Source organism: Megalops cyprinoides, chromosome 5, assembly GCF_013368585.1.
Source record: "Megalops cyprinoides isolate fMegCyp1 chromosome 5, fMegCyp1.pri, whole genome shotgun sequence".
Taxonomy (NCBI): domain Eukaryota; kingdom Metazoa; phylum Chordata; class Actinopteri; order Elopiformes; family Megalopidae; genus Megalops; species Megalops cyprinoides.
The window spans coordinates 18342200-18354415 of NC_050587.1; the positions used below are offsets into that span (position 1 = coordinate 18342200).

General features: G+C 43.1%; 1 protein-coding gene across 10 annotated transcripts in view; it reads left to right on the forward strand.

The window, feature by feature from the left end:
• The first annotated feature begins 685 nt into the window (after nucleotides 1–685).
• The window catches only part of sec31a (SEC31 homolog A, COPII coat complex component), a 31263-nt gene continuing 19732 nt past the window's right edge, over nucleotides 686–12216 (forward strand). For 9 of the 10 annotated variants that reach the window (XM_036528436.1, XM_036528442.1, XM_036528439.1 and 6 more), the window contains exons 1-13: nucleotides 1174–1346; nucleotides 3366–3445; nucleotides 4016–4139; nucleotides 4526–4724; nucleotides 4860–4955; nucleotides 5143–5283; nucleotides 5972–6114; nucleotides 6923–7022; nucleotides 7613–7774; nucleotides 8150–8302; nucleotides 9836–10066; nucleotides 10903–10977; nucleotides 11240–11281. In XM_036528436.1, coding sequence (XP_036384329.1) covers nucleotides 3367–3445; nucleotides 4016–4139; nucleotides 4526–4724; nucleotides 4860–4955; nucleotides 5143–5283; nucleotides 5972–6114; nucleotides 6923–7022; nucleotides 7613–7774; nucleotides 8150–8302; nucleotides 9836–10066; nucleotides 10903–10977; nucleotides 11240–11281 — 1545 coding nt within the window. In that variant the 5' untranslated portion in view covers nucleotides 1174–1346; nucleotide 3366. Of the gene's footprint in view, nucleotides 762–1173; nucleotides 1347–3365; nucleotides 3446–4015; nucleotides 4140–4525; nucleotides 4725–4859; nucleotides 4956–5142; nucleotides 5284–5971; nucleotides 6115–6922; nucleotides 7023–7612; nucleotides 7775–8149; nucleotides 8303–9835; nucleotides 10067–10902; nucleotides 10978–11239; nucleotides 11282–12216 lie in introns of those variants that run through there. The other variant, XM_036528437.1, reaches the window with a different exon arrangement.

Here is a 12216-nt window from a genome sequence, read left to right on the forward strand (position 1 = left end):
GGTTACTGTTGAATTTAAGACCCAGAAACCTTTTCGTTTAATACTTTAATCAAAAGAGGGAGATTGTGCTTCACCTTAGGAAATAGAACGACTGCTATAGTTATTAGGTTGGTAGCGAGAAAGCTATCTCCGCTCTATTCTATGCGCAGTTACATACTGCGCAGCTAGCCAGCCAACTACGGTTTTACTACCCGTTTCTAACGACAATAGCTGCTGTTCTTCCCGATTGTGACCCCAAACAGACCATAAGCGAAATGAAGGTAAATCGCAACCATATTTCACTACGATGGTGATCACTAGAAAACACATTTGTTCAACATTAGGTGGTGTCTAAAGAACCAGTCAACGTGTCATCGTGACAGAACATCCTTCTAACCACACACTGGAAACAAAATTTTGAAATAAAATATAGAGTGTAGATACTGGAACTTGTACACGTTAATTTGGTCTGATGGCTGAAAGCAGAACACCTGAAAACTAGTTTTTTATTTATTTTTTTTTTTTTTCAGTTCAGGATAGCGATTGGTCGTTAAAATGTCGTCTGCGCAGGTTCACTGATCATTTCATCATTTTTTCCCAATGACCATAAGATACTAGCCGATCCGCACAATATTACACCAGTGGGTGTGAGCACGTACAACGCAGGTCAGAGTCAGACGAACGCGACTTTAGCTGTTCTGCAGACCCGAAGTTGTACATCCAGAGGCTGCACCGAGTGAAACAATCGATGAAAGCCTGTTACGTGGGCGAACCAGATCGAAGTAAATAACGTTATGTTACTTTTCACTCTCCCGTGTTATGTTTATTTCAAACTAGAACTAATGCGAGATGGTTAGATTACCTAAAAAAGATGAATTCTAGAGAGTTTTTGTTTTTCATTAAAGTGCATGAACTAGTTACAAAAATGAATATGGTAGCATATAATGCAGTTATTCATTACTTTTCGACGTTTGATTCGCATTCAACCAGTGTAGCATTTACATTTGTTTGCGATTTGTTATGGGTGGTATTACATAACATTAAGTTCTCCAGCAGGTGGTACAGTCAGTCCTTTCTTCGGAACAGCCAGCAAGTACCGTATAGCTCGCTAACGTTAGCTTATGCGCTAGCGTTGTTCTTCACCGGAAGTGCTTGGCGATAGGGGGAGGGAACTGTAATGCCACGTTGATGGAGACCAGTGGTGGGGACGTGGAATTTCAGCAGTCTACAGCTGGGACTGGTAGCTTGTTAGCTAATAATAAACCTTTTACAACTTAGAAGGGGAGTCCCTACTAACGATCCAATAAGTTTCATAAGAGCTTGTGCATATTTTGTGGTCTCCGTAGGCAAAGCAACGAACTGAGAAGGTAAGCACTTTTGTGTGGATTAAGAGCGACCCTCTGTATTGAGCGAACGAGCTAACTGAGTAGAGCATTTCTCCACCACAGTGTACATAGTCCAGAGCGATAGGAGTTTGCAGCTGTAGTTAAGCTGGAGGACATAGTTTGGGAGCTAGGCCTTGAAATACAGTTCCAAAGCCACGATGCATCGTCTAGTTCTGTCGTGTCACCATTAGTTAGGTAGATGATCAAATTTGTTGCCAGCTACTACTGTGCGTGCAATACTGAATAATCGTAACCATGCTCTGTTTCCTGTTTACATTAACGGTAGCTAGCAAGCCAGTCAGCTGGCTATGTAAATTAAAGCATTTAGTTTCATTCATTCACGTTTCTAGCTGGTTTGCAGTCCCGTGGTGTTGTAGTTGGTAAATGCATGGAAGAATTTTCATTTCATATAAAAGCAAAGCAACGATCAAAAATAATAGCTATCAAACTATCTAGTGAACAATGATGTGGAAATTACAGGGTTGCAGTTGGTCAGCAGGCTAACAAAAAGGGGTTGGAGTAGGTACATGGGGTACATGGATCTAGCTTGTCAATGACAGGGTAACATACACGAGCATTTCGTATTTCTTGATGTTGTCATTGGCGGTGCCGACCCACTGTCCTTTAACCTGACTTGTTGGAGCCCATCTGACGGTTGATTCTTTTAAGGGGACGAATTTGTAAGCACAAAGTAGATGATGGACTAAAACGCCGGTCAGTAAGCACTTTCCACCAACACTTAACTTAAACTTTACTAGCATCAAACATGATGTGTTCTTCAACGAAATGCTACATTTTCAAGTCTCACCATAAAATGAATGCATACGAAAGTGTCTTTATTAAAGCCTCTAATTATTCATGACATTTGATCAATGTAACGTAATTCTGTCTTACTGAATGCAGCTTCTCACCAATGATTCTTCTGTTAACATGTTATAGTTATGGCAAAACAACCAAATATTGTCTTTGATAATATTAGTTGACATGAATTTGTAGTTTCCATTTTGTGCAAATCATCTCTAAAAGAGAGTGCAGGTAGCTTTCAGGTTTTAATGTAGTTTGTAGTTCATCCCATTCTGCCCATTGATTTAGTGATGCTGATTTTTTTAGATTTCATACCCTCATGCTATTCCATGTGGCCATCAGCCATGAAGATGGGACACATTGTCTTTGTTGTATTTTGAATTCTTCTGCTGTGGAGTTTCTGAAATAAAGATAAACTCTTGGTGTTTTTTGTTTTGCTGAATTAAATTTCAAAGTGCTGTCCTTTTTGGGGAGGTGGGGAATTATGCAGGCCTACTTACTTGCTGGATAATGCTTCATTAATACTTATAGAACAGAACTCACTGTGTTGTGGAATTCAACAACTTTGTCAGTTTTAGTGCTTTTGTTATAATCCTAGCAGCCCTGAGCTATGAGCTTACACTCTCTGTCAGCTGTTGACCTGTGGGAACATACAGGTGCCTCATTCACATTTTTCCCCTTTGATGCACACTTACTTCAAACAAGAAACCAATAAAGCCCTTAAAACAGCAGTGATTTATAACAGATTTTATCTGAGTTCTGTTGGGACTGCTATCCCACTATAGTGTGTTTTGTGGCTGCAAACTGCAGGCTACATTTTGTTTAGTGCAGATCACATTGCAATATATTGACTTAAAAAAGAGTTTCATCAAAGGAGGAAGGAAGTGTGGCCTGCAACAAAGCTGAGTGTAACACTTGAAAACTGGAGCGCAAGCCAAACAGAAGTAAGCCGGATTTTGCCCTGTAGAGTGTTGTGTTGGAAGCCATTTAAGCAGGGCTGTTGTCATGCAGTTACCATATTTTAAGAGTCCACAGAATGCCGCTCCTCTCAGAGCGGCGCATCCACTTACATAAGTGATCTCACGGAAGGATCTTAACTGCATGCCTGTAGCCTCTTTAAGCTCCTTTGGCATTTAATATCCCTCCTGTGAGAATCGCTCTCAGGATCTATGGTGTTTCCCCTCCCTCCTCCCTCAGGATGAAGCTGAAGGAGATAAACCGCACGGCAGTGCAGGCCTGGAGCCCAGCGCAGCAGCACCCGGTCTATCTGGCTGCCGGTAAGAAGGCCCAAGCCCCTCACTGGAGGTCTTCCCATATTAACAACTCCTGGTTACCCCACCCTCTACCGTGGCAGAACCATATACCCTGCTTGGCACTGCTGCTGAGAGACGAGCTTGTTGAGTCTTGTGTTAGCGAATTTTTTTACGCTCCATCCAGGCGCTAAATGCCTCAGTAGGAAAGTTGTTATGGGCAATGCCATGGTGTGAGTTCTTGTGTCAAGGCATGATTGAATTGCTTGTGGTTGAACTGTGAAAAATTTGCCTATGTGACTTTTTTCCCCATTAAAGTGCTAGTATTTCAAAATGTAGCAAACATGATACCAAACCCATCTCTGCGTGCACATATACTGACAATATAGAAAAATATTTATAAAATATATCCACGGTATTAAGTGGCTGTCATGAAAATGTAAGTATGTAAGCTGCTCTGGATAAGAGCGTCTGCTAAATGACAGTCATGTAATGTGGTGTGTTTTTTTTTCTCATCAGTGTATGCTTGTACATTATGTACGGGTGTGTAGGTGTGTACTATTTATGTGCCCGCTTGCCCCCTTCATTTTTCCGTAGGCACCTCAGCCCAGCAACTGGATGCCACCTTTAGCACCACCGCCTCACTAGAGATCTTCGAGCTGGACCTGGCCGAGCCCATCTTGGACATGAAGTCCCGCGGCACCTTCTCCTCCTCACACAGGTGAGGGGGCACAGCTGATCTTCCCCCTACGCTAGCGTTACCTTCTTAGCAACATTACTGTCCCAGCCCACTGCTGTATTGCATTCTTCAAGCATATTAATGTGAATTAAAAAAAAAAAACATTCACACTTAATGACTCCTTATTTACATACAGGCCAGGACCTCATGTGTGTTCTCTGGTGTCTCTGACTGAAATTTTTGAACTTTGACATTGTAGTGTTCTTTTATTAGTAGACACCTTCACCCGGGGCGAATTGCATAGCTAACATTTCTTCACAGGTTGTTTCTCTGAGAACCATGTCGCTCTGCTACTCTGCAACTTTGTCACCAGGTTCACTGTCATGATGCTTGTTAATACAAAGTGTGTCTATCTCTTCCCTCCCCAGGTACCACACACTGGTGTGGGGTCCCCACGGGATGAACTCACAGGGACACCCGTCCGGTGTCCTGATCGCCGGGGGGGAGAACGGCAACGTCATCCTCTACGACCCCGCCAAGATCATCGCGGGAGACAGCGATGTGGTCATTGCCCAGAGCGACAAGCACACGGGGCCTGTCCGAGCCCTCGACGTCAACCCATTCCAGGTACGGTCACGTTTTCAGGGGTCACTATGCCTGATTTAAATGTTGACTTTTTGAGCAATCCCTATACCCCTGTCAGAGTGAAAGCACAGCACAGTCTCAGTGGAAACAGCTGTTAATGCTTCACTAATTTCACAGACAAACCTGGTCTCTTCGGGAGGCAACGAGTCAGAAATCTACATCTGGGACCTGAACAACTTTGGCTCTCCAATGATGCCGGGACCAAAATCACAGGTGAGCAATATTTCTATACTGAACTGACATATCCCGTGACTGTGGCGACAGAATGAGTGGATGAACGATGGAGTTGGTGAGCTGCGGCCTTTGTGGATATTTCACCTGGTGCAAACCAGCTTTGTGATGCATCTCAGGAACAGATAGTGTAGTCTCAATGGTAACAAGGGTGTGGTCTCTACCTTAGCCTCTGGAGGACATCAGCTGTGTGGCGTGGAACAGGCAGGTGCAGCACATCCTGGCCTCCGCCAGTCCCAGCGGCCGCGCCTCTGTTTGGGACCTCAGGAAGAATGACCTCATCATCAAAGTCAGCGACCACAGTAATAGGGTAAGTGGCCACAGCGGTGGGTGTGGCTTGCGTGCCACAACTGATAAGAAAATTGAGTGGGGAGCACTGTGATGTAGCAGTTAAATTCAGTATCAGTCACGGAGCCTATAATTAATGTTAGGTAAGTGGAGTTTAGACAGCTGTTTCCATTCCTCATTTTGACTGCTCTGTATGAGGAACTCATAGTTTCAGTAGCATCAAGTGTCACACCATCTGTAACGGTTTGTGTTTGGATACTGCTCTGCCAACCATTGGCAATAATACAGGTGATGCCAGCCCCAGGGATAGGCACTGCTGGCACCTGTGGTTGAAGTGACCAGCTTTTGCAGTTTGTTTCTTCCAAAGGCATTTCTGCCAAGGGTTGTCACGCACTTGTCTCTTTACATTTGCATTTTGTCAATTTGTAGACATAGTTATCCAGAGCAATTTACAAAAGTACTGTTGTGTTCTCTGGTATTAATGTCTGTCTTCTCAGGGAATGAAAAATACAAGTGAAGTATATGACCAACCTGCACAGAAGTGGTACTAAGCCTTAACAGGATAGACTGTTTAGCATTGATACAGAAGAGAAGTCCAGGGCCCTACTGATATAGGTGCAGACTGCAGCGCTGTGCTTTTCCCTTGACTGTCAGACTTGCTCAGTCATCACATGGTCATGCGTAATGCCTCTGTCTCCCCGAATCTGCAGATGCACTGCTCCGGGCTGGCCTGGAACCCAGAGGTGGCCACGCAGCTGGTGTTGGCATCAGAAGACGACCGCATGCCCGTCATCCAGATGTGGGACCTCCGCTTTGCCACCTCCCCCCTCAAAGTCCTGGAGAACCACACCAGGTGCACCACCAGGCTTTTTTTTCATCGTCTACATCAAATGCAAATTTTGAGCCGCTTGATTGATGAAGCAGTGTCACTTTTAATTTTGAATTTCATTAAGTTGGTTAGTTACTGTGATTTCTGTGTAGACTTACAGCCACTTCAAGTGAGAGAGTACAACTTACATGGCTTGGAAATTTTCAAGGGTATTTTCAACACATACATACTAAATCAAGTGTGACTTTACATTACATTACTGCTTGAAGTAGGTTGTCTGTGAATAATTTCATTCATTACTATGATTTCTATTTAAGACCACATAACATGAGGGAATATTCTTAACATGACTTTGAAATCCTTCAGGATGTACATATTAAATTATGAATTACTTTACATTACATTATTGTGTATTATGTTTTAAGTTAGTTGCCTGGATTGATCAAGAAATAAAAAATGCACTTGAAAGTTATTCTGTTTATTGGACCACTAGCATCATGGTGGCTTTAGCTACCACATGAGGACTCTTTGTCCAGGAACTTCACCTTCTTGTGATCTGCACTAAACAGGAACTTCACCTCTTTGTGAAAACATTCTTTTTTCCTTCTCATTTTAGGAGTCAGGCCTTGCTGTATTTTCCAAATACATAACGTCATACAAACACACACATATAAACAACATAAACAAAATTAGGTTCATAGTTTTTTTGAATGTGACTCAGAGTCATTGCTTGAATTAAATGGCAACTACTCCCGCGAGTGTCCTTTATCTGAACATAACTTAAAGCAAACTGTCACATTTTGCAAATGACTGAGCTTGACTGTATGTTCAGGGGCATCTTGGCCATTGCCTGGAGTTTGGCAGACCCTGAGCTGCTACTGAGCTGTGGGAAGGACAACAGGATACTGTGCTGGAACCCCAACACTGCTGAGGTGAGGCGGCACCCACACCCCTCTCAGCTGTGTGCAGAAGAGGCTGGAGCTGGAAGCAGACCAAAAGCAATCAGTCGGCCGCCAGTGATGAAGTCAGATTTTATCTCGGGCTTTGTTCATCTGCCTGTTCTTCAAGTGTTTTGCTTGGTGGCTTTCTACCTTTCTCAGGTTCAACTTCTGAAGTACATATAATGTACAATTACATATTGTGGTCTCTAGGTAATGGTGCTCATTTACAGGAGAGCTTCTGATTGGTCATAGTGGAAATATCGCAAGGCAAATACCAACTAACTAACTGCTCAAGTGTAGTTATGTACTGGCAGATAATACTTTGTGCCATTCATTTTACGGATAGCCAGCCTTCTCCATTGTGGTTTTTGTAGACAGAAGAATATTCTCCTCTTGTTGAGTTTTAGGTTGTGTTTCCAGCTGAATATAAGATGCATTATGGCCTTAATGGTGATGACAGTGGCCCTATGGTGAAGTGTGTTGCAGGTCTAGAGGGTATTTGATATGTGTGGGTGTGTTTTTTTTTTTTTTTTTTTGTCCCTCGCCCTCCTCCCATCTGACGTGACCTGTGCCCATCCCAGGTGTTGTACGAGCTGCCCACCAGCACACAGTGGTGCTTCGACATCCAGTGGTGCCCCAGGAACCCGGCGCTTCTCTCCGTCGCTGCCTTCGATGGGCACATCAGCGTCTACTCCATCATGGGCGGCAGCAATGACTGCCAAAGGCAGCACACAACAGACCAGGTGCTGGCGGCTCCTGGGGCCGGCTTTCTCCTTTCTTTTTCTCAAGTTGGCTGTTTTCTTACGGAGCTCCTCATGATACTGCTGGTATTCTTACACTAAGGTGGTTCAGATCTGTAAGAAAGTTGCGTGCAGGTTTAGATGTCCTGAAAAAAACATCTGTGCACTGTTAAATGAGATTTACAGAAAATGGAAGCTTCTGAAGCTGTCAGCTAGAAGGAGGGAAATTAAATGTATTATCAAGGACTAGATGGATATATGGTGTTATACATCTGTCCACTGCAACAGTGGATTGTTCCAATTGAGTGTTGTTAAGCGTGGAGGGCTCTTTGAGTGGGGAGGAAGCTGTCTGACTTTTGAGTCTGTGCCCCACTACAGATTAGCAACTCGTTTGGCAACATGGACCCCTTCGGCACGGGACAGCCCCTGCCCCCCCTGCAGCTTCCCCAGTCCACTGCCCTCCCGAACACCATCATGCCTCTGAAGAAACCCCCTAAGTGGATCCGCAGGCCCGTTGGGGCCTCTTTTGCAGTGAGTTGCCCGTCATTATGCTGTTTTCTGTGTTGATATGTTTATAATTTGCTGTCAGTGATATTGTGTTATGTTGTGGTGGCAGACAAATCCAGTCTAGAGGTGTCAGTGAATATCCAATGTTTCCAAAATTTCACTTTAAGTCACGAATCCTCATAATATCACATAGACACCCTCAATTCAAGTTACATTTTGATACATCATTATGTATTGGACCTTATATGTACAGTTAAGCATTCATAATTGAATCCATGCTGTTCTTAGGTCAATCAACTTTGTTAATGAAGTCCACAGTGCACTTCACCATAGGAGTAAAAACTACTGTTATAGTTCATTCTTCAAACCACTGGGTGGCAGTAGTAATATTTCTTGTTACAGCCTCCACAAGGAAATTAAAATGGCAGCATAATCATGTTGTGACTAATGTCTCTGTGCTTAAACTGGCAGGAACAAACAGCATTACAACAGAAAATTTTGTGCCTCTGCAAAGAGCACAGAAATTTGTCTTCTCCCTTCATAATACTAACAGCTAGTCCATGTTAAGGTACAAAAGGACAGAATTAGAATGGCTAGTGGATTTTGTTTAAATGTGTTTGTGAGTCCCTACAGCATGCATGGGAAAAAAATTTATCCCTGCAACACAATTTCTCAGATAAAGTGTACACAAGTTTACATAAAGTATACAGGCCATTCAGCCCATCTAGGCTTGTGATTTTTGCCTGTAGCCAAGGGCATATGTAGGATTGTCTAACACCGTGCCTTGAACGCTCTCAAGGTCTATGTGAAAGGTCTTGGTAACCTGTACCAAGCATTAAAAATGAAGTACTTCCTGGGGTCATCGTGAAATTGACCTTTGATTTTGACTTATAACCCTTTGTTCTGAAGAACTCAGCTTAAGTTCTTCCATTCCTCAGGCTTACTCTTCTTCAAATATTGTGCTTAGTGTAAATCTGCGGATGGTTATTTCACAATGTTGAGCGTGACTGAAGCACATAATCACAGTTTTAAGGGAATGTGTTGGGTAAATTGAGCCAGTATGCATGTTTCATTCGGATTGTGTTGGGTAAATTGAGCCAGTATGCATGTTTCATTCGGATTGCGTTGGGTAAATTGAGCCAGTATGCATGCTTCATTCAACGCCAAATTGAGATTATTGAAAATAAAAATAAAATGTTCTGCTCTGTTCTGTGGGAAGTTAAGCAGCATGAAATTAAATTGAACAATAATGTAACAGTCTTGTCAGTGTTCATATCATAGATGCTGCAAATGAATGCTTCTCCACTAAAGATAATTGAATAATCAAATTGAATTATGGTCACAGTGCTCCTTTTTCAGTAATCGTAAAATCAAGATCCCAGCTCCTCAAAACATTCAATGTATTATTTAAAGGTCTCAGATGCTATTTATTGTTTAGAGTAAACTCAAGCTGGGCTAGAGGGTTGTAATGTATGTGTGAGTGCAGTTTTTGATTTATGTGTTGTGCGTTTTGTAAATGTTTAATACTTGGTGGCATTGTTATTTACCTGTCCACAGTTCGGGGGCAAATTGGTTACCCTGGAGAATGTCAAGGCAACTCCTCAGCAGCCGCAACAAGCCACGCTTCACATGGTTCACGTCAGCCAGGTCGTCACGGAAACCGCCTTCCTGGACCGTTCGAATCAGCTGCAAGCCACCATGACAACTGGCAGTTTCCTGGACTTCTGCCAGTCCAAGATCGAGGCCGCACAGAATGAGTTTGAACGGACCGTGTGGTCTTTCTTGAAGGTGAGCAGTTGCTGAGTGCTTGCACAGCTGGCTGCAGTAAAGAAAGGCCTGTTTTGCTGCGTCAGTCAGCAAGGTGCACGAGTGCGGGCTGAGGGTTTTATCCTAGCTGTGCCAGTGGCCTACAGTGACCTGAAGCACACAGTATCACAGCAGATCTGCTTCATTCCACCCTGGGGGATGCGCCAGTAGGCTTTTCTGCTCTCACTTTTCTCTGGCACCCTGCCAGTCATCTGGCATCTGTGACTTTCTGTGCTCACATTAGAGGAGTAGCACACTATCCTCCAATTACCGGCTGCTTCACTGTGGTGCACTGTAGGACTTGTAATGTGAAAAACAGCTGTTGGCTGCATCTGAATTTGTCTCACTTCAGTTCACTTCACTTGTCGTGGTCAGGTGAGCCAAATGGACAATTAGTGATTCCAGTACAGGATTGCATTGAAAAGGGAAAAAAAAAAACCATTAAAAAAGAACCTGTAATGTCAGCTGTAGATTTCTGACCACATTCCACGTATCAGCTTCTGTGTTCAAACCTCCCCTCAACCCCAGAACTGGAAAAAGCTTTTCTATTGTCATGCGATAGCCAGTGGCTGATACTGTCTGAGGTCCTCCCTCTTTAGAGGATTGACTGATGTTAACCGGCCTGCCAAACTTGATCTGCGACCACGCTCTCAGCTCCCACCCGGCACTGCCCTCACCCGATGCATGAGGCATTAAAGAAGCTGACACTGCTCTTGGGTTCAAAGCAGATGCGGAAGAGCTTTTGGAATCGGTTCCTTTCTTTTTTCCCCCCTCTCCTTTGTGTGATTAACCGTTTAATGTCTTTGTTGCATCCTCAGGTCAACTTTGAGGATGATGCTCGAGGGAAATACCTGGAACTTCTGGGATACAAGAAAGAGGAGCTTGCATCAAAGGTGAGCTGTGCAAGGTCTACCTGATGTGACGTGTTTGGTTTCATGCAGACCATGTGAACATCAGGTAGTCTTAGCAAGGAGATTCATGGAATTGTGTTTTTTCAATACTTTTGTTTAGCTGCACTGTTAGTCACTTGTCACTTATGGAGTTGAAAAAAGACTGTAATTGGATAAAAGCCCAAAGGTTTTGAATTTTCTGGTCCGGCTCAGTCTGTGCGTAGCCCTGCTGGCACTGCCCTGACCCTCTGTGCTCTGTTTGCAGATTTCAGCAGCACTCCAGAAAGAAGACATTAAGCCAGAGGAGGTAATGGGTCCGGGCCAGCATTGCAACCTATGGTTGTTCTGGTTTTCTGTATGAACATACAGTGTTATTCTGGTATAGAATGGTAGAGAACAGTATAGAATAGTGTTTGGTTTGAAATTTATCTTGGTTTGTAATGAAAACCCAGGAGCAAATGGAAGAAATTGAAACTGTCTGGTCTGGCCGTGTGTCAGAACTTGATTTAAATTGAACTTAAATTTAATGTTAACAAGAAATTCACGTTTCAGTGTCAGGATTTTTTATGCAAATCAATATTTATTTTTATTAATGAAGTACATAACTGACTGGGGTGTATGAGTTAAAATTTTTAATGTATTGTATTTTTAACATGAACTTCTTGTTTAAAAAGTTGTTGTTTTTAAACAACAAAACTAAATGAAAGTGATTATTATATGCCAGGTTGTATATATACAATATACAAATCAAGCGATAAAGCAGTTTCCGATTCATGAAATGTCATAACTACAGCATATTATCACAAATTAAATGACAAAAACAGTTTTATTATCTGCAAAAGCTTTCTGCATATTTATCTTTCATGGTGCTTTGGCTGTTCTTTTGAGCTGTGTGGTAGGAAGGCTGGATTAAATTCTGTGATGTAAACCACGAATCAACAACAACAACCTTATCAATTTTGGGGTTGTCAGATATGGTCCCTGAAAGTCACACGTGTACAGTACATTTTTTAATCAGACTTCTGAAAGGAGAATTTTGGGCAAGGTATGGGCAAGTGTGCCCCAAAAAGTGCCACACTTTGTGTCCGTTCACTGTAGTGACAGAAAGAAGTTTGCTTTGTTGCATTGGGGTACAAGGGGTTTAGTTGGCTAGGGCCCTCTCGCTTTGCTGCTGTGGTACCCTCGAGTGGCGTCGTGTGAGTCCCTCGGATGACGTCAGTAAAGATACGCCTATCCTCCAAT